The sequence below is a fragment of the Meriones unguiculatus genome, chromosome 9 (genome assembly GCF_030254825.1).
Source record: "Meriones unguiculatus strain TT.TT164.6M chromosome 9, Bangor_MerUng_6.1, whole genome shotgun sequence".
Lineage (NCBI taxonomy): Eukaryota > Metazoa > Chordata > Mammalia > Rodentia > Muridae > Meriones > Meriones unguiculatus.
Window position 1 is genome coordinate 10,447,792 of NC_083357.1, and position 21,360 is coordinate 10,469,151.

The 21,360-nt window shown below is 50.1% G+C and overlaps 1 protein-coding gene across 1 annotated transcript; it reads right to left on the minus strand.

Annotated features, from left to right (window-relative positions):
- Window positions 1–706: 706 nt before the first annotated feature.
- On the minus strand, window positions 707–5,673 carry C9H10orf71 (chromosome 9 C10orf71 homolog). The gene has a single exon (XM_021655033.2). It carries the CDS (start codon window positions 5,528–5,530, stop codon window positions 1,256–1,258), a length of 4,275 nt encoding a protein of 1,424 aa, XP_021510708.1. The 5' UTR covers window positions 5,531–5,673; the 3' UTR covers window positions 707–1,255.
- Window positions 5,674–21,360: the final 15,687 nt, after the last annotated feature.

Consider the following 21,360-nt stretch of genomic DNA (forward strand, 5'->3'; position numbering starts at 1 on the left):
GGAAACGGCACCCCTGTGAAGAGACTGAGGGTGGTAGATTTAACTTGGTTCCTCTCACCCTCCCAGGATGTGGGAACACAGTCTTGACAGCTGCTGATGTTTTAAACAAGAAAGGAGGCCACTTAATCCTGATACATCCCCAGAATAGGAATGAAGCGCCAGCACCAGTGGCTAGTCCTGAGCTTGGGCAGGCTTTCCTCCCTGGCACGGCTGCCTGCCGAGGGTGCTCTTCTCTGAGCCTCACAGCGTCACAAGCAGGACCAGTTACCACACTCAGCTCCCTCTGCAGATTCGGTTCCTTTCCTCCAAATCCTGAGGCCAGGGACTAAGAAATCTGAGTTTTTGGTGCAGGACACAGGAACCAGTCACTAATTACGGCACCAGCAGCCTGACTCAGTTTTTCCGGGCCATCTCTTTTGATGGACTGAAGCCATCATTTATAACCTGTGCAAGGACGTCAGGCCTGGACTGAGAAGGTACAGGATAGAGGTTGAAGGAGGAAGATGGTCTTGGAAGCCCTGGGGGAGGGGACTGCAGGGCTCCTTCTAGTGGAGAATGCACACAGAAAAAAAGACAAGAATCCAGGGACAGGACCACACTGGCAAACTTGTTTCACATTTTAAATAATAATCTTTGCTTTATCGGAAGATCTTTAGAGGAAAACCCGCTCTGCAAATTGATCACTTCTGCAAGATTGCCTTGGGTACCTCCTTAGCCAGTCACCTGAGGGAACCTAAAACTCTGCTGCTATGTGCTATGCTTGAGCCCAGGTTGGGTGTAGTGGGGCACATCCCACTCACTGCGGGGCTCAGCATTTCTGGGAACTTTGCTTCAGAGGCCCATCCTTGAGAAGGAGAGTGCCAGGGTGCCCTGAGTCTAGTAACTCTTAGGATGGCTGCTGTGCCATGCCATATCCACCCCACTGCAGAGTCAGAGAAGGGCAAGGAGATGGCTGGGGAAGACGGGAATGAATGTTGGCCTTAGGGAGCCTATGGGGATCTCCACTTCTTTTTGGACTATAGGGATCTCAAATGGCTAAATGTGAGTTGAAAATAAAGTGTGTGTGTGTGTGTGTGTGAGAGAGAGAGAGAGAGAGAGAGAGAGAGAGAGAGACAGTATATAGAGATAGATATGTAAGTAGGTAGGTAGATAGATGGATGGATAGATGGATAGATAAAGGCACTGTTGGAGAGGGTCTGTGACTATAAGCTTTTCTAGTTTGGGGGGAGTACAGGGGGTCAGTCTGCTGCAATTCTCAAGAAACACCCTCTGTAGCAAAGTCCTCTAGGTCATTGGTGGAGATAATGCTTAGGCTTGGAGCTTCTGGGCTCTCTTCCTCTGGACTATGGAGAGGACCACCAGAGTGCTGGGCAGAGGCATGCTGGGTGGACTCCCCCAGACGTTCAGGGGGAGGCTGCAGCCTAGCGCCCTGGGAACTCTGGGGCCTGTGGCCAGAACCCTGCCTGAGAAAGGTGGGAGCTGCGAGCTGAGAGGAGCAGCGCAGAGGCATCACGGAAGTCACGGGCACTGGCTGGAAGCCAGGGTACAAAAGGTAGGGAGCGGCCAGGGCATCCTGCAGAGGTGGCTCCTGCGAGGCCTCCTCCGAGGATGGGACAGAGACCTTGACGTACTTGCCAGTCTCGGGGTCATAGAAAGTCTTAATTTTCACTTGGAGAGGCACATCAAAGACAAAGTACTGTCCTGACTGGGGATCCTGGAGCACCTTCTGGGTGGAGGGGTAAGGAGGCAGAGGCGTGAGGGACTGGGGGCCCCAAGGCCGCCTCCCAGAAGGCTCCCAGCCACAGGACACCGAGTGGCGGTGCATGGGCGGGGGCAGGGAGCGGACGACAGGGAACCTGGGCTGGGCCCCCTTTCCCGGAGACGGAGACGCAGGCCTCCGCTCTGTCCCCAGCGTGTCTTCGGTGAAGGACCTGCCCTCCCAGGCCTCGGTGTGCTTCTCGGGCGCCTGGTCGCCCTTCCTTCGTTTGCTGGCCAGCTTCTTGGCCCGCCTCAGGGCCTTCTCAGTCTTGGGCGGGACTGCAGGGGGCTTGCCTGCCGCCGCCCTCTCCGGCGGAGCAGGTGGCTCGGATTTCTCAGCAGCATCAGCCAGCAAAGCACCTCTCGGGGAGAGGGTCCTGAGGTCTGCCAACCGCTCCAGCTGGGGATCGGAGCCTTCAGCCTCCCATGTGAGGCCATGTGTCATGTCCTCCCTCCGGGAGAGCCTGGTAGAACACGGACTGGTCCAGGGGCTGGGGCCCAGAGGCTCCCGGCGGCGCAGACCCTGTTCCCCAGCGGCCTGGGAAGCTTCTTCCCAAACGCTGCTGGCCACAGGCGAGCAGGTACTGCTTTCTCCCAGAGAGCTGGGGTTGGGGGAAGTCGCCGCCTCACTGGGGACCAGCCTTCTTCCTGAAGGTCCTGCTCTGGGGGCAGACAAAAAGTGGCTTTGGAAATCTTGTTCTTCCCAACAGGCCTGGGGCGGCAGGGAGTGGGGCGAGGCTTCGAAGTCATCTGGGGGTAAAGCGATGGTGGGGACAGGCTGTAGTGCAGCCAGCTTCCTTGAGTCTGCAGATCTGCTTTTCTTACCAGGCGCGGGAGCTTCGCCTGCTGTATCGGGGTGTGGCTTAGTCCCGTCCCCCTCTTCCACCAGCGGTAGAAAGGAAGAACTCCCCTTCCTGGCTCGCTGGGAAGTCTCATCCTGGGCTGCAGTGTGCACCAGGTCCTCCTCCACGCCCTCGCACGCTACACACTTCCGCTGTGTGCCCGGCATGTCATTGGATAACGGGGTGTTAGGCATCTCCTGGCTTCCTGAGGCACAGAGGCCACTAGCATCCTCTCCCCATGGTTGCCTTGGTAATTCACTCTCTTTGCGTCCACCACTCAGCGAGTCCTCGGAGGACACCGTCCTCAGGAGAGGCAGAATGATAGGTTTTATGACTGGTGTGGCCCTGAGCGTGTTGTCTTTAATTGGGAACAGTCTGTGCTTGTTGGTAGAAGCAGGCGAGGGGGTTGAGTCCTTGGCATGGGAAAGAGCTGTATCCTTGTCAGCCCCCATCCAGGAGCCTCCGACATTGGCTTCCTCCATGGATGCCTTCCTGGGTCTCCCTCCCGACCAACCTTGTGCTTTTCTCTCCATTTCGTCCTGTCTGTGTTCTTCCACACCTACATGTCCACCACTCCAGGCACGCTGCTGTGACTCTTCCTTCTCCGCCATCGTCTCCTTCTTGTCCTTCTGCTTGTCACCTGCACTCACATGACTCTTCCTGTCTTCCCGGGGGCCTTCTGTTAACCACACCTTCTGCTGATCTTCAAAAGAAGCAAAGGATTGATCTGAGGAGCTGGTGCTGAATTTAGCCTTTGTTTGGAGGCATGGAGTAAAATCAGATTGGCTGTCGCTGTAAAACACATCCTCCTCCTCAGGGGAAAGCGGTCCTGGGGAGAACTTCTGGCTCAAGGGTAGGTTCTGGAGCTCCGCTTCTTGCTCAGGCTCTGTCTCTTGGGAGATGGATCTCGAGAGCCCATTCTCCAGCTGGTGGGGCTTCATTTTCTCAGTAGACTGTCCTGTTTCAGACTCCTGGGTGCAGAGTTTTAGGGAGAGATGTTTCCGGGGAAGGTGCTCCTTGGAGTCTGGATGCCAACCACTCCCGGAAGGACCCTGCTCTGCCTCTCCCCTGGCATCTTCCTTTTCCTTACTGCTCCTTTCTGCAGCCTCCCTATTGACACTGAAATGGGTTTTGGAGCTAGCTGAAGGTGAACTGAGGGTCGGGTGGCTGTCCACAAAGGACTCGCTAGAGCTGATGGCAGGATCCTTCTGGGTACTGCTGTGCAAAATGCTGGGGACATTGGCTGGCGTCTCCTTCAAAAGCTCAGCGGGAGGGATTTCTTCAAGCCCGTTGGGAAGGGTGATTCCGTTGCTCACAGGTTCTTGCTTGCCATCAGGCTTACCTCTGCTTTTCTCATCAGAGCTTTTTAAGAGAGGCAAGGGGCTGTATGTACTCTTGACACGCTTCCTAACGTCTTTGAGGTTGAACAGCAGGCTGGGTGCTTTGGATTTGTAGCTATCCCGAGACTGAGCCTCATTGGGCTCCTTCTCCTGGTATCCATTCAGCTGTCCTGGAGGGGGTGGGCTGATTTCCACTGGTTGGGTATCTGAAGATTCCAGGACATGCTTGGTGGATATAATGGGGGTGAGGAGTTTACTGATGTTAAAAGGGGGACTGTAATGGTCGTTGGAATCCTCTGGCATGTCTGGAACACCATTTTCTGGAAGTTGACCCTGGGGGTTGAGCTTTGAATACAGAGGTAGGCTTCTCCTATTGGGCTGTTTCTTATCTTCCAAAGTACCGTGTGGACCGTCTGTCCCTCCTTTGCCAGTCTTTGGCTTCCTCCATGGGGGCTGACTCTGCTTTACCTTAGGGTCAATCTGTGAAGCATTTCCCTCTACAGGAAATACCTGGGATCCTGGATCCTTGGCACACCAGGCTCCAGATGTGGACTGAGTCCCTGATGCAGATCTGTTCTCCTCCTGGGCACAGGTAGGCCGGCCCTGGCAAGGGGAGACTTTGGGCTCAGCAGGGTAGGGCTCCTTCAACAAGGGCATGTCCTCATAAAGTTTGGGAGCTTTGCTTTCTGGGGTGGTTTCAGCAATGTCCTTTCTTTCCAGGAGCTTTGGTTGGTGGGTGTTCCATGACTCAAAAGCACTATTTTCACTGTGCAGGAAAGTCCCCCTGGGAACCCACTCCTTGCCTTTTCCTGGCTCAGCTTTGGCTGGCTTGAGAGGCGGAGAGGGAAACCTTGGCTCAAATGAGCCAGCTGCATGGTCAGGTGTCCGGAGGAGGCTGCCTGAGCTGTGACAGGCTATTTCTGGGTTCTTGGGAGACTCTTCTCTAGGGTTCCTTCCAGGCTGGTGGCTGCTCTTTTGAGTACTGGAGACTTCAGCAGGTACCCTCCTAACAGTCAGAAAGGCAGAGTCGAAGCAGAAGTTGACACCACTTTCTGGGGGAGGTGCAAACTTGGGAGGATTTTTTAGAGCTGGAGGCTTGCTGGGAGGAGGCCGGCTGTCACAAGGTTGAGTCTCAGTCCTGTCAAAAGATCTGATCAGTGATGAGACTTTGGAGATGGGCTTGCTGCAGCTTCTCAGGCCAGAAAGGGGCAGCTCCAGTCTCCGCTGGGCTTGGGTTAGTGGGGGACTGTGTTTGGGGTACTTTTCTTCCCCCTGAACATACTTGGGTTGCTGTTGAAAGGTGGCTGCCCAGCCAGAATGCTCTGTGCCTTGAGATGGAAGCTGGCTCCAAATGCCACTCTTCCTGTTGGTGTGGCTCACTGCTTCCTGGTGGAAAGTCCCCAGTGCCTGGCTGGTGATATCTGGGGACAAAGCCAGGTCAGAGTCATGGAAGGATGTGTCCTCTGAGATGCACAAACTCCGGAATGCCCGGTCCGTGAGGTTGCTCACCTCCCTGTCTGCATCATCCAGCACACTGCCAATGCTGGAGCTATCGCTGAACCCATCTGTGCACTTTTTGTTCCCCTGCATAGTCTGTTGGCTTTAGCAGGACTGTCTCTGTCAGCTGTTAGGTGCCGTCTGGTAAGAGTCTGGCAAGAGTTCAGAGAAACAACCTATCTATCGCGGGGTGGAGCTTTGTGTCGACCAGTAGCAATAGCAAAATGAGGATTTTTTTTTTTCTGTAAAAGAAAGAAGTACATGCATGAATAGAATACCCAGTTTAACCGATCTATACAAGTGCTACATGTCAGTCTTAAATAGATAATAGTGTCTGTGTGTAGTTAATTTCATGTGTCAACTTGACTAACCAAGTGTACTATTCCTGGTCACTGCTCTAGATGTTGCCATGATGGTATTTCTCAGATGTGATTAGCATTAGAGTAAGTAGACTTCGGGTAAAGCAGATTATCTTGTGTAATGCAAGTGAACACCATCTAATCAGTTCGAAGCCTTAAGAAAAGGATGATTGAAGTGACAAGCCACAAATGACAAAATACCTGGGTATGAATACGTCGAACTAAATGACCTTTCTGTAGCAAAGGAAATACTTAACAAAATAAAAAGGCATCCTCTTTTTATCTCCTAAAGGATTAGCATCTAAAGTACGTAAGTAATGCCTATAACTAAATAACAAACCCCAAAATCTCAAAACAACAAAACCCTAAAAATCAAACCCAAAGAACCCAATTTAAAAAAAAATTGGGAAAGGAAGCTGGGTGTGATGGTGCACGCCTTTAATCCCAGGACTTGGGAGGCAGAGGTATGTGGATCTCTGTGAGTTCAAGGCCAGCCTGGTTTACATAATGAGTTTCAGAACAGCCAGGACCATGTAGAGAGACTATGCTCCCCCAAAGCAAACAAAAACAAAATAAAACAACAGCAAAAAAAGGAAAGTAATTTCATAGGTATTTCTCCAGACAAGCATTTAAACAGGTATAACAACAGTACCAGGCATAAAAACAATACCACTGTTTAGGAAGTACAAGTTAAAACCATAGTGAGAAACTAGGCCTGCTAGGTTAAATAGTAAACAAACCAACCAACAAGAGCAAAAGTGGGTATGTAGGGAGACCGCAGGTAAAAGTACATGCTGAGTTTGGTCCCCAGGACCCATGGTGAAAGGAGAGAGCCGACTCTCACTAGTTATCCTCTGACCTCCATACCCAAAACATGGCATGTGCATAGCCATACACACACAGTGCACAAAATAAATAAAAAGAAAAAAACTGTGAAAGAAAGCCCCTTCTTCACACTGTTGGCAAAAGTGTAGATTAGAGGCTGGAGAGATGGCCCAGTGAGTAATTGTCCAGGTTGTTCTAACTGAACTGAGCCTGGGTTTCTAGCACCCACAGGGCAGCTCACAGCTTCCCCTAACTCCAGTTTTAGGGATCTGATGCTGTCTTCTGAGAAGCATGTACAAGACACGCATACAGGTAAAACACTTAAGATAAAACAAATACTTTAAAATGTGAATTAGTCTTTACAAGAACCATTACAGTCACTAGTTATTATAAAATTCCCCCATACAGCCAAGTGTGTATAACCAATGTGGCACAGTCAGGGCCTGCAGAGACGCTGCTCTTGCGTGTTCTTGGCAGCGCTACTATCAACAGACCAAACAAGGAAGCAGCTTAGATACGCTTGGACAAATGAATGAAGAGAGAAACAGGATACACACGTATTAGAATATTATTTATGCTTGAGAACAAAGGAAAGTCTGTTGTTAGTGACAACATGGATGGATCTAGAGCACATTGTTGAAACGTAATAAATCTGGCGCAGAAGAATAAATGGGATTTGATGCCATTTATGTGAGAAATCTAAATGTCAAACTCCTAGACACAGAGGGTAGCACCAGGCACTGGGCTAAAGGAGGGTAATCAGGAAGGTGATGTCCAAAAACTCAAAGTTTTAATTTTTAAATGATTTATTTATGTTTTGTGGGTAAGCGTGTAGGTGCTACCATGAGTGTGGGGGGGCTAGAAGACAAACTTTCAGGTGTCTGTTTCTCCTAGCATATGGCGACAGGGGATCAAACTCAGGTTGTCAGTCATGCATTGTGGCAAGCACCTCCACCTACTGAGCCATCTTGTCAACCCCCCAAGTTTTGATTTCTGTTTTGTTTTGTTTTTCAGGGTGAAGAAGGCCCAGAGCTGTCCTGTAGAGCGTGGCGCCTGTAGTTACCAATGCTGTACCTAGAATGTGCTGGGGGTTGACTCGTAGGTTGTATTTTTATCCTTTGGAATCTTACTGTTTCTCTTCTGGAGAACCAGCATTCAGGCGGCTCATGTTTGCAGTATCTTTCTGTGACCTTCTGTTGGGCTGTCCCTCTCAGTCTCTTCACTCCCGTGTTTCGTGTCCACGTGACATTGCGTGCACCTGGAGCTTAGGAGCACAGGGCAGTCTGCTCACCCAGAAGATCCTCCTCCCTCCTGCTTTATTCCTGCAACTGTGGCTCCTCCCTGGGCTCCAGAGGCATCCCTCCTCACTGCTGTCAGGAGACTGGCTGCCTTTCTTTCTGAGTGGGTCCACAGTCCCTGGCTCTTCCTCATCCTGCCTGTTCCTCAACTACAGCGAAATACACACAACATCAAATTTACCGTTTTAACCACGTCTAGCACACACTTGCGGTACGGCCCTCTCACCATCCTTTCCCAGAGTGGTTCGAGCTTATAAAGGTGACACCGTGTCCACTAGACCCCAGCTATTCGGTCATATCTCTCCTCATTCCCACATCCTCTATTTCACTGTTTCTCTGGCTCGTTTCTTTGAGGCGAGATTGCTGCGTAAGCTTACCCCAGGTGATCCTCCTGCCACAGCCACCGCATGCTGTGATTGCAGAGAGATGTCTTTCTGTCTGGCTGAGAGTGTGTTATTTTTTATGGTGCTGGTGCTGGGAGTTCAAAGGCAGGGACTTTATGCATGCCAGGCAAGTGTTCTGCTGCTTAGCTCCCAGCTCTCAGTTCTGCTTTGTAATCATACAGTATTTCGTTCTTGGGTGTCTAGATTATTTCATTTACCTCAATGCTCTTGAAGTTTATGTGGTAGTCAAGGTGACTGCTGAGCCCCTCAGACCGTGAGAGAAGCATCTTGAGGTAGTTTGTGCCGTAGCTCCGTAGGTGCTGACCCGTGCGGGGGAAGTTCTCAGTGGGAGAGCACTCAGGGTGCTCCCCATGAACTTCAGCCTCCACCACGAGGACCTTATTCTGTTTTTTTGAGACGGGGTCTCCTACAGCCCAGGATGACCTTGAACCTCCTGCCTCTAATTACAGGCATGTACCACCACAGTTGGCATGAGTCTCTCACACAGAACCATTTCCATGTGTGTTCAGGTTCCGTTTCTGTTGCTTGCATGTGACCCTACCTTATCTTGGGTTCAGCGTGGTTCCAAGCAGACACAGAAGATGCTCACTGATGATCAGAAAATAGCCACATGACTTCTGCCCACCAGCGTCATTCAGACGATTTCTTCAATTCTATGTGTTCCCTGGAGTCAAATGGAATCGTCATAACACTGCCTTCACTCCCACCCTCCCGGGAGTATTTTTGGCCCATTTATAGGCTACAGAGGTATCTCCGGATGCTGGCTTTCGGGTTAGTTCCACTGGGCTCTTATTTGGACCTGAAATGTCCCCGAGATTCTCATGTGAAAACTGTAGTCTCCGGTTGGGAACTACTGGGTGACGTTGGAATCAGAGGAGCGAGTGCTGTTTTCTTCCACACTGCGGTGAGGTGAGCATCCACTCCCCCACCCCACACTCCTCCACGACAAACTCCTCTCTGCAGTGCTGAACCCGAGGACCCAACCCCCAAATGAGCCAAAGCAGACTTTTTCACTTCCCAGCTAATTATCTCACGTGTTCCTTACGGCAGTGGAAACCAGACTTACACACCTACCTCCTCCGGCAGTGGGGGCTGCAGGTGCCTGCCTTGCTGGCTTTTAGGATCTGTGTTTTTCCAACATTTTTTCATGCTGAGATTCGGTGTCATCACTTCCCATCTAGAATGAAGAAAGAAATATGTTTTCCGTGAAACCAGTTGTGAGGAGTCTTCAACGGAAAAGCTGTCTTCAAATATCAATAGTAAAGTTTATAAGGTAGTTGTCTGACAATCCTTTAAATTCGTACATAAATGCATTGAAATTTAAATGTAGACATTTTTGCTAAAAACCAATATAACGCTAACTTATACTCTTCCTAATACTGAATTTGCTGGTGGCCTAAGGAATCTGCAGGGAATCCTGGTAAACCTGCGGGAAGGATCTCTAACAGGAGATGGCCTGTTAGGAACCTTTTCTTTCCTAATAAAATTTGGGCAAGGACCTTTCCTAACTAGTGACTAACTTAGTTCTTGCAGTAAAGGGACATAGAACAGCCAATTCAGGTCCACCCAGCCAACAGCTGTAGCGTTCGATTTATTGTTGGCAGGAGGTGTGAGTATCTATTTTGACAGCTAAAGGAACCCCAAAGCTGCCCAGGAGGGTTTCCTGAGAGCTCAGCATCAAGGTAAACTAATTAAAATAAAGCCACTATGCAAATCTTAAAGGCAGACTCTTGGGGCTTCCTCCAGGCCTTCTCCAGATTGTACCTCCTGGATATTAATCTAGCCTAAGGTAGTTTATTAATAATATTAATAATCATAATAACTCAAATTTGGGGAGCATATTTCTTTAGAGAATTGGAGAGGCGCTTTGTGTGCGCTGCCATACGGCGAGGCCCCCATCAACTCCCCGGCTGGCTTTGATGGGTCTCCTTCCTGTCCCCGGGCATGTTGCCATTACACTCCCCGAGCACAATGCGCTGTGACAGATCAGATATCAGGACCCATATGTTCTACAAATTGATGATTGATTCTTTCTCTCACAAGCTAGAAGGTTCCTCGAACCCAAAGAGGGTCTTATCTGTTTGCATGCTGAGCGTGTCAACACAGACGTGGCAAGGCTTTCAATTGAGCATCTTTATCATGCTTTATACCCTGACCCAGGGCAAAACCAAGGTACACACACATACAAATGGTTGGAGGAACAAGATGATAGAAAGTTTGATGACAAAGGAATCTGACTTTAGGCCCTACGGCCATCTGAAAAGTTCGGATCAACTAGTTTGCACCACCGAATAAAACGCATCCATTTCCAGCTGCTCTCCTGAAACACAACAGCTGATGTCGCGTGTAGACACTGACTAGATGAGAGTGACATGGAGGCGTTTATTGTGAGGGCGCCATTCTGTGCCTCATAGATTTCTTGTCATTGCTGCTAGGATGGTCTCTATGGGTCACCTTGACAGCACCTTGCTCACGCCTGGGAGCCATTCAAAAGAGGCCTACGGAAGCTCTCCAGTCCTCTGGTACATGATTCAGTCGACAGGACACACGGTGCAGGGCTGAGCCATGTTAGAAACCAGGCCTTAGGCTGAGCACATGGGGGACATACGTGGACATGTAACTGGGGTAGGGGAAATTCCTCCCGTGCCTCCAGCCTTCCAAAGCAGCTTTGCACATGCTTCCTGCACATCCTTTTCTCCAGGAGTGCCTTCACCGACCTGTTTCGCCTTTGGCTCTTGTCCATTGCTCCTGGATGAATCTTCCAAGGGGCTGGGACTACTCCTCTGACTGGACTTAGAGCTACAGTTGAAACTATTGGCTTCCACCAAGCGCCCTTGGCTCTTCCTCCTCCTGCTCCCTGTTTTCTGATTGTTCTCTTGCCTGCCCTTCCTCACCGGGGTGTTTCTTCCGCTTTTGGCTAAGGCTTCTCTCCTCACTCTGTCACATGGACATTGGCTGTCACCCACCTGTCTGGCAGAGATGAATATATTCTAAAGACATGCCTGCTCCCCTCTCTGGCTATCAGACTATAGAAAGAATGGGCCTTGTGTTTTTCCAGGAGTCTCCTTCGGGAAGATGAGATGGCTGAAGGTCTGAAGGAATCCAGAGGAGGAACTTGTTTCCTGGAGAAAGATTTTATGACTTATGAGATGGTCTTGCAGAAGAAGCTTGGAGCAGAAGTGATGGTGGGCTTTCTGTTGAAATCCTACCCCCATGTCAGGACCCCCTAAGGTGGACTTGGAGAAGTTGCTGGGTATCTTTGTTACTCTTCCCAGTATGCCACATTGAAGACAGCTCCCTCTTCTGCTTTTCTCTATTAATGTGATTCCCTTGATTGGCTTATTGAGGATGGTGGCTGAATTTGGCTCATTGGAACAAAGCGTACCTAAAGTTTGGTAGCTGTGACTTTGCTCACATCTGAGCATCTGCATACTGAGGCTTTGTCCAGGCCCAGCCCAAGGCTCCAGCCACTTGCCAGCCAGCTCCACGCCTCCAAATCCACATATTTCAAAAAGTACCCAGGTGCTGTCTCTGGATATTTCACTAACCCCAGAAACACAGGCAAACTCCTCCTCTCCTTCCTGAATCTCTCATTCTTTTTTTTTTTTTTTCATTTCTTAGCCCTGAAAGTCCTGTGCATGTGTGTGTATGTGTATGCTATGTGTGTGTGGTCTATGATGTGTGTTTGGATGTATGTGAGTGCATATGGCATGTGTGTATAGTGTGTATGTATGGTGTGTGTATGGTGTGTGTATGTATGTAGATTTAAGTGCAGGTGTGTGCTTGTCACAGAGCTCATGTGGCAATCAGGACAACCTCAGGAATCAATTCTCACTTTCCACCCTCCACCCAGCTTCTAGAAATAAAGTCTGACATGCCAGCCTCTTGTCTAGAACCCCCGGTGGCTTTCAAGTTTCCAGGAATTCTCACATTGGACTATGTATTTCCCCCTTCCACTGGCCTTTCCTCAGCGTCTTCAATACCCCAAATGATGCTCTACCTGGAGGCCTTTGCCTTCTGTGCCTTGAATTATTTTCTTTATTCTTATTTCTGCTGCCTGGTTAACTCATGCTCATACTTCAGAACCCAGGATTATGCGTCCTTTCAACAACTCAGCTTCTGAAAGATATTTCATGTTGCCCATTATATGAGTGGTTCTCCACCTGTGGGTCGCGACTCCTTTGGAGGTCGGATGACCCCTTTCACAGGGGTCGCATATCAGACATCCTGCATATCATATATATTGCACATTATGATTCATAACAGCAGCAAAACTACAGTTATGAAGTAGCAATGAAAACTGCTTTATAAAGTTGGTGGTCACCGCAACCCATGGAAGTGTATTAAAGTATCGCAGCAGCGTTAGGAAGGTTGAGAACCACTGCCTCACACGCCCCTGTGACAGGCTCTGCTCATCGGCTGCAGCGCTGTCCGACCTACGAACTGTTGGCCGTCATGATTTGTTATTTAACATACATCTGTCCCGTTAGTCTGTGTGCTTCACCACCTCTGCATATGTCTGCGTTCGCAAACTGCCTTCCTCGGGTCCACGGCACAAGCTGTTGGTTATGTGGAGCGAATCTGCCACTCCCGCCATGACTCTGCTTACACTGTCAATGGACTTGGATAGATTTCTTTCAGTGACTCACAGATAATTAATCCGAGAATCGCAGGAGCCTCCCAATTTCCAAGTTACAGGATTCCAAGTCAGTGCGTTGCATTTATTTATTTATTTATTTATTTTTGATTCCATGCCCCCAAATGTACAGAGTTTGCCTGTGGTCAAAGATGGGAGGTTAACTGGGTGATTTTTAGAGGTCATTCACAGGCTGGCTGCATTCCAGGTACCCGCTCACAATGTGTAGGTCAGGATTGGGTTCAAAAGTTATTATCAGGGAGAACTCAGAAGAAACCCATGGTCTCACCAACCCCCTGCTTCTCTCTGCTTCCAGGGCTCCAAGCTGGGGAAGCTTTGGTGTCCTTGGAGTGGCCAGTGCCTGAATCCATTTGACAGCACATTGCTGATACATAGGTCATAGAGTGATACCGAGATGATGGTGGGGATCAGAATACACAGTGGGACATCTTCCTTGCATTGCATGATCAATCCTGAAGAGCTCCAGAGAACGCTGGGAAACAGGGTCCCCAGGCAGACAACGGCACACTGCTGACACACCCCTGATCAATATGGGGACTGGTGAGCAATGTACGAAGCCTAGATGGGAAGAAGCACACTCAAGGGTCTATTCTGTCTTTTCCTTTCGGAGGCTGTCTCTTCGAATGACAATGTATCAAAGAAGCCAAATGTGAGGCACCCTGGACCAGCCTTTTCTACCGCTGAGCGCCAAGATCTACTGTGCAGTCTTGTACATCCTAATACTGGATGCTCTTCAGCTTGTCTCATGGTGAGTTGCAGATGGGTGTGTTGCCTTCCACCAAACCCCTTGCACACTCTGGAAGGACAAGTGTGACATCAGCCTTCCGTGCCTCTAACTGCCCTGGCCTGCCACCCACTGGCTGAGGGATCTGCAGACACATGTCTTAGATGGGTCCCTTTGCAGAGACCCTGGCCACAATGCTAACCATGCCCCTATCTCACTAAAGCCTTATAGAACCTATTCTTTTATTAGAAGTACTTCTCTAGTCCATATTTTCTGTATGAATCTGCCTCTCCAGCATTCTGAGATCTTTGGAATGAGGCCATTTTGCCTGTTTCCTCTTTCCTAGGCCCGGTGCCTGCTTGTCTCGTGCAAAGGCTGTCAGCTGCTGTGGTAGGGAGCACTTGTGGGGCCACAAGGATGCGATGACAAGTGACCTGGAGTGGGTGGTGCACAGACAGAGGGCAGGCGGAGAGCCCCGATACCTCATGCCCTCGGTAGCTCCCTCAGGGGGCAGGCTAGTGGTTAACTCAGGCCTGCGAATGCCACAAAGCCCAGCCTCTGCTGGTGTGCCCTGGCCTCCCTGCATCCCAGACGGGGAACACAAGTGGTGGCCAAGTGAGGAGACTTGTGTGTGTCAACCGTTCGTTCCAGAAACCCCACGTGTGGCCAGCCACTCTTTCTCACCCTGCAATGAGGAGTGCAATTGTCCCACCAGTCAGAGCCCTGATGGGTGGCTCCGGAGGGGGGCGTGTCCCAGCTTGGGCCATTGTCACTCATACACATTATCAATATCACCTCTGAAATGAGACAAGAGTCTCAAAGAGGCAACACAGACATCCTATGTCTTCCAGTTGGTGAGTGATAGAGCTAGGCTGGGCACCCTAGTCATATGACCCTGAGAGTCACACAGAGCAGGGGGACGGAGCAGGAGGCCTGACACGCCTACCCTAGCAGAAAGAGCAAATGGAAAGTGTGGGGTGAATGGTGAAATGCAAGTTTCAGACAGTTAGTCAACATACTTTAAATTAAAAGTATATCCACGTGAAAAATATTTATACCCCAAACTACTCTGAAATTCAAATTCCACTGCCCTCTTGGTATTTCAGTCTCTCTGGTCTTAGAGCTCTTAGCACCCAAAGTGGATGACAGTCAGAGGAAGCTAGCATGCCATCAGTCCTAAGATGACGCAAAGAAAGCATGGCACACTCCTGCACATCACCTTGTAGCCCTTGGCTCTCTTTGGCACCCCTCATCGTGATTGATTCTTATTACTGTTTTGAGAAAGGTTGAGTAGGGCCTCATTACCACTTTATAGGGATAGAAATAAGGCACAGGTAGGTGCAGAATACTGCCCAGTATAACACAGCATGTAAAGAAAAGGAAGAATTTGGGCTATGATCCAGCTCTAGTGCCCACTGGACTCCTCTGTGTTTTCTACAATATGAACCTGGAGCTCAGATTCTAGCGGGGCTTCCTTGCTACCCTCGGCTGCTGGGCTCAGGAAAGAACTGAGAGTGTAGACAGAGAAAAGGAGGGTGTCATTTCACCTTCTTGGCCATCTCAGCTTTTGTTCATGGTAGTGCTGATATGGCTGGGAACGTGGGTTCCTCTGTTTGGAGAAGGCCCAGTGTTATGGGGCCTCGGGGCTGAACTCTGTCCAGCTGGGGCTGGGACGGCCTCCGTTGGCTCAGAGCCCACTCTCAGCTGCCCTGTGTGGTACTGTTGTCTTCTGCTCCCCAGGCTTGCCGCTTGCCACAGGAGGCCTTTGGGGTTTGTTCTACCACTGGTCTGACCACTTGCCTGTGGTGTGGTTTTCAAGCCCAACATCTTTGGGAGGATGTAATCGCCTTAATTGAATGGTGTTTTCCGTCCTTAGTAAGGGGAAGCAGGAAGACAGAAGACATGACAGGCTGACTTTATCACACCCAGAAGGCCCTGGGAAACTGGAATTGACTCTTCTTGCTGAGCTTTTGGGGTGCTATTAGCCAACACACACTGCAAGGAGCCATTTAGAGAAGTGAATCAAGGCAGTTCCCTCGTTTGTGCCCAGCTCAGAAGCCTCATTCCAGCCAAAAGTGAATCACAGCCCCCACCATCTCATCCCTGCCTCCCCCCACACACTCTGGGCCACGACTCACTGCTCAGCCATTGGCGAGGCTCTTGTGTTCTCTGTGCAATACAAGAGTTCTGCTGCTTCAGAGGCTCTTGTCTGTGTTCTATGCTTTTGGAGGAAACTGTCCCATCTGGCTTGGCTGCTAGAGCAGAAACACCGTACGGGTGGTCTAAGCACCAGCATTGAAGCTCTCGTGCCTAGCAAGTTCAGGTTCAAGGTACTGGGAGACATATTGCTTGGTGAGGTTCTTTTCCTGGCTTGTGAGTGGATACTGTCTTTCTCTATCTACACACACTTGGTAATGGTGATGGGGGTTGGTGTCTCTCTGCTCTCTTTTAAAGGCATTCATAAGGACTCCACCCTCCCAAATAAGTTATCTCGCGCAGGCCTGCCTTGAAAACTAGCCCATAAGGAATTGGGGTTTCGAGATATTAATTTTGGGGGACACAAACATCCAATCTATATCAGAGAATGGCAAGATGGCCTAATCAGCTTTTTCAGGTGGGCTCCTTGAAGAGAGGGGAAAAGATGGAGGCAAGCAGGGTGCATACTTGGTGCTGGAGATATAGTCTGGATGGGGCTGACCTGAGATCAGAATTCTTTGTCTGTGGGACTGGGAGTCTTGGGAGGGGTTGCTTTGCACCCCAGGTGACATTAGACTACCTCTGTCTCTCAGACTCTTTCTGTCTCTGAAGCTGTCACTTATGTGTGTAAAAACAAGCTTTGATTTGCAGAAGAGCGACTGTATATCTAGTTTAGCCAGTTTGGCTCCTTGGATCTGACATTTGTTACCTGCACTAGCTGGTGTTTTGTCAATGAGGCATGCGTTAGAGTCATCTGGGAGGAGGGAACCTCAGTTAAGAAAATGCTTTCGTCAAGTTGCTTTGACTAATGATTTATGAGGGAGGGTGGGCAAGGCCAGCCCCAGCATGTACTAACAAGTAGGCTGAGCAAGCCACGAGGGGCAAGCCAGTGAGAGTCATCGCTTTGATTCCTATCATAAGTTCTTGCCCTGGCATCGCCCAGAGATAGATGAACTGAGAGTTGTAAGATGAAACCAACCTTATCCTCCCCAAGTCGCTTTTAATCACGGTGTTTATCATAACAATAGAAAGTAAACTAATTATAGTATCCAATATTGAGTAACCCTCAAGCTAGGAGAAAGGTGGTGAAAGCCAAGAGCTCTCAAACTGACCCAGTGCTCTGGTAGAGTATAAGGCTGCCTTTTCCAGCCCTGGAAAACATAGTGTTGGTACCAGGTCCCAATGGCGGCACTAGTTCGGCTTAAGTGTGAACCTTCCACTAGCCACGTCACACATGAATGGGCCTCTCAGCCCTGCGGCAGGTAAGCATCCAACACACTGGGATCACAGAGGAAGACAGCAGTTGACTGGAACTTGCCAGACACCAAGGACTGGTGATAGGTGTGTGGTCTGTACTGCAGCCAGAGGCCTGTTGCTGATGGGGACGGCCTGGGGCAGAGGCGTTTTCTTCCTGCTGCTCAGCCTGCCTGAAGTTCATTCTGTCTGGGTTGCCAGCTACAATGTCTAGACGGGCCAGTTTTCCAGAAACTTCTTATTATTGCCTAGACCTGGGATGAGTCTACAGCTAGTGTAACCAGGACTTGAGGACACCGATTCTGGGCATCATAGACCCTGGGAAGGATCCAGGCTCAAGAGAAATGAGAGGTCAAGGGGAAAGGAAAGAGAACTAGGCTGGGCTCCAGGGGTCTCCTTGCAGCCCAACTCCTTGCAGCACCTCCTCTGATCCCTGATGACCGTGCCAGGCCAAACAATGCTTATCAACTGGCTCTCTGGGCTCTAAGTGTTGGTTTGTAGCATTGGCTCATTTCCTAAAGGTGGAGTTGCAACCAGGTATGCACAGCAGGCTCGGCGGAGGTGCTGCGAGGGACTCTGGAATGCTTCTGAATCCCAGCAGGCTCCAGCTGGGCTTGCTTTGAGCAGAGTGTCTCACGGTTGCCCAAGCTTGCCCTGCAGCTAGCAGCTGCATTCCCTAACCCTGCCCCCACCCACCGCAGACAGGGCATCTCCCAAGTTGTGAAGCTAATGCTGGGTGCCTTGTGGAAGTGCCCCTAGCAGGGCTTCTAGACCTGGCCACTGCAGAGACCGCCAAAGTTCCCTGCGGGTGGCATCTGGCGGCTCTGTTCATGTATTCATTCCACATTCACATGTACTTCCCTTCTACCTTCTCCATGGGCATCCTGCCGTGGACTCAGAGAACGCAGGAACTGCTGTTGGAAAGGAGCTACAGAGGCAGCCTGGGCCACGAAGAGAGATGGAAGTTTGGTTCTATGACAGTGCCATTCTGGACATGTCATTGTAAAATAGGGACAGCACCAACCAACCCCGTTATAGTGATTTTCTTCTGAGTGGCGACTGGAAACCTGAGTTCCCAACCTTATAACTGACAAGGTCAGACAGGATTCCCTGGGAAGGGGCAGACTTCCGCTGAGGGTGGTCTATGGACAGGTTTGTGTGTTTGTGTGCTTACTGTCCTCACAGTACGTGCCTAGCACAGGTGCGAGGTGTTTACTTGTCAAAGGAATGGACGGATGGAAGAGAGACATTTCTGCTTGGTAGACACTTGACATAAGTTTATGCCTTATGGCATCAATATCAATATTTATTGTCATTTAACAGAACAGCTGCACAGGGTAAGAATACTTCGTACTTATAGAGAGGCTTAGCACCTGGAGACATGGGGTTTGGAATTGGCACATGGATGGAGAAATTGAGGCTCAGAGAGGTTGAAAGTCATGACCAGGAAGTCGAGGTCAAGACTCAGACCCAAGGCCCTGTCTGACCAGTGCTTTCACTCCAGCCCTGTGAGAACTTGATGAATAACCTGGCCATCTCAGCACTCTGCCCCTCTGCCCAGTCAGCTACAATCATCCTTAACTCCCTAGGAGACCGAGAAAAAGACAGGTGGAAACCAAAACACGGAAGACTTGCATGGAGTGAGGATTCAGTACATGTGAATTCTCACCATAAGGTATAGTGTGTCTTGAATGTGATGGATCAGGACAGCAGTGACGGAGGGCTCCGCTACTGAATTGGGGATCACCAGAGCTCCAGGGTGTCCTCTGGTCTTAGGGAGACCTTCTTTGTTGGCCTTCTCTGCTCTGATTCCTCTACCCCATGTTAGCTGAGGATCCTTCGGCAAATTCTGCTTCTATAAAGGGGATCACGCTGGGTGACCTCAAGAGTAAACCCAGACAGGCTAAAGCCTTGTCTGTTGGGAACATGTAGCTAGCCACGGCATGGGGGCTGTGGTGTGGAAGCTGAGGACAGGGGATCACCCTGTGCTTTGAGCTCTCACCTTTGCCTTCAGAAGCACTTGGGTCCTACTTCCTATGAGAGTCAGACAAAGCCAGATGGGGGCGGGTGTGATGTCATGATCCTGTCAAGAATGAAGATATTCTAAAGAGAAGGATACTTCTTCCCTTTCTTTGGCTATCAGAATATTGAAATAAAGGCCCCTAGGAAGTTGAAATTCCCCCAGAAATTTCCTGCCAGTTGAGAGAAGGGCTGAAGCCTGGTGCCAGCCAGAGGAGGATCTGGTCTTTCAGGGAGATTTCACACAGTTATGACAATTTAGGCTGCCTTAGAGGACAGAGCCAGACGATGACAGGTCAACGATTTTTAAACCTTATTTTAAAACTTAGTCTCTTGTTCTATTGACTGAGTTAGCTGGGCATGCACATAACATGTGAACTTAAGCTTCATATCAGGGCCCCCAAAGATGGCTTTGAGGACCACTGTGCCTCTTTGTTCCCTCTTCCAATGTGGCCACATTGACTAAACTGCTTCATTTTATCAGCGCTTGACTCTTCAGTTGGTCTATAGAGGACAGGTGGGCGGGTCTAGCATGTTGGAGCTACCAACTCCCAGGTTTCGACCCCTGAAACACAATGTCGCGTGTGACATTGTAGTCTCAGTGTCACCAGCCCTTCAAAGGCGGGGCTCAGCAGTACCAGGTGTGAAAGCAACCTCCGCTCATGGTAGAGAGGCTGGAGGAGGATCTCAGCAGCCTCGGAGACGCTGCTCCTAGCAGCATCAAGCGAGTCCCAGCACCTGCTGCTTCCTTTGGGTAAAGGCTTTAAGATAGAAAATAGCTGAGGTGATATTTGTCTCTCTACCCAGCCATGCAGTTCCAGAAGAAAGGGACCTTTCAAAGAAAAAAAAAAAAAAAAAAAAAAAAGAAGGGTAGCATGATATTGTCAAGAGCCAAGAGCCCGGGGCTCCCACTGAAGCTGAGCGTGAGCACTGGGAATGGTTTTTGGAAGTTCTTTCTGGGTGATGCCCTTTGCTCACATCCTGTCTGAGCTGAGCCTTGGTTAGCTGGGTGAGGACACTCTCCCAGTTCCTTCGAGAAACACGGATACTTGTTGGGTTCTTCAAATGCTTCTGCTGTTAGGTTCCTTTGAGGTCAACCCTCACAGGCCCAGACCAGAGTGTGTTTTGCCCCACCTCAGACCCATCTGCCACTTGAGGCTTGCCTTGAAGCCAGCACATGCTCTGCCTTCTCCTGACTCCAGGAGGCCATACATTACTGCAGTAGTCCTACACAAATCTGTGTTCCGCACTGACGCTGTGGCTTAAATTGTGTGAAGTGCCTCAGCGCAGGTTTTACTCTACTGATCTCTGTCCTCCATTGATCCCTTGGCTTCCTCTCCAGCCAGTTCCATGGCTCGTGTCCTGCAAACCCCTGGAAACCAAGGAGAAGCCAAGAGGCACTTGCGGGTTTCTCAACTAACCAAATGAAATCCAAGATGGGCAGGGCTCGGAGGCACACTCCTGTACCCTCAGAACTTAGCACTCTGGAGGTAGGGACAGAGAATTCCTAGTTCAAGGCCAGTATATGTTTAAAAACAAAAAGCAGGAACCATAGACAAAATCAGTGAAATCACCAGGGATGTGGGCTGGCTAGAGTTGGTGAAATGGGGTTTAATCTACCAATAGAAACAAAGCTAAGACACACTCTAGCCTCCTTGGGTCTTCCTGGGGAACACCAGCCCTGCACACTGCCCGACGCTCCCAATGCCAATCCCTTAAAAAGCCCTTTACTCCTTTCCAGTCACCCTCGGCAGATAGACTAAAACCCAAAGAGATAGCAAGCAAGGCAGTCTAACCTTGGCGTCACGGGCAGGGCTTAGTTACTGAGACTGACTGTGACTGGAGGAGTGAGCTATTTCAGAACATGGGGCTTCCCCCTGTTAGTCAGGGTCAAGAGCAGAGAGGCAGGAAGCACAAAGGCAGCCAGCCAAAGAGATGGACTCTTCCTCTGAGGCCACAGGGCTGCCTCTGGCCTTTCCTGTCATCTTCTCACAGCTCCCTCTGCCTCGTTCTTCTCACAGCTCCCTCTGCCTCGTGTTGTGGTGGACTCTGGCCTTTCTGCCTCAGCCATCCAGCATCCCACCAGCCCGCTTCCTCTACACGTTTGCTCCCACCCCTACCAGCTTCTGGTCACCCAAAAAACAAGCACTCTTGCTTCCAGCCAAAGACCTAGAGGCAGACACAGGG

Excerpts from the sequence above, each read along its gene's own strand:
- C9H10orf71 (XM_021655033.2), bottom strand. The coding sequence starts at position 5,530 with ATGCAGGGGAACAAAAAGTGCACAGATGGGTTCAGCGATAGCTCCAGC.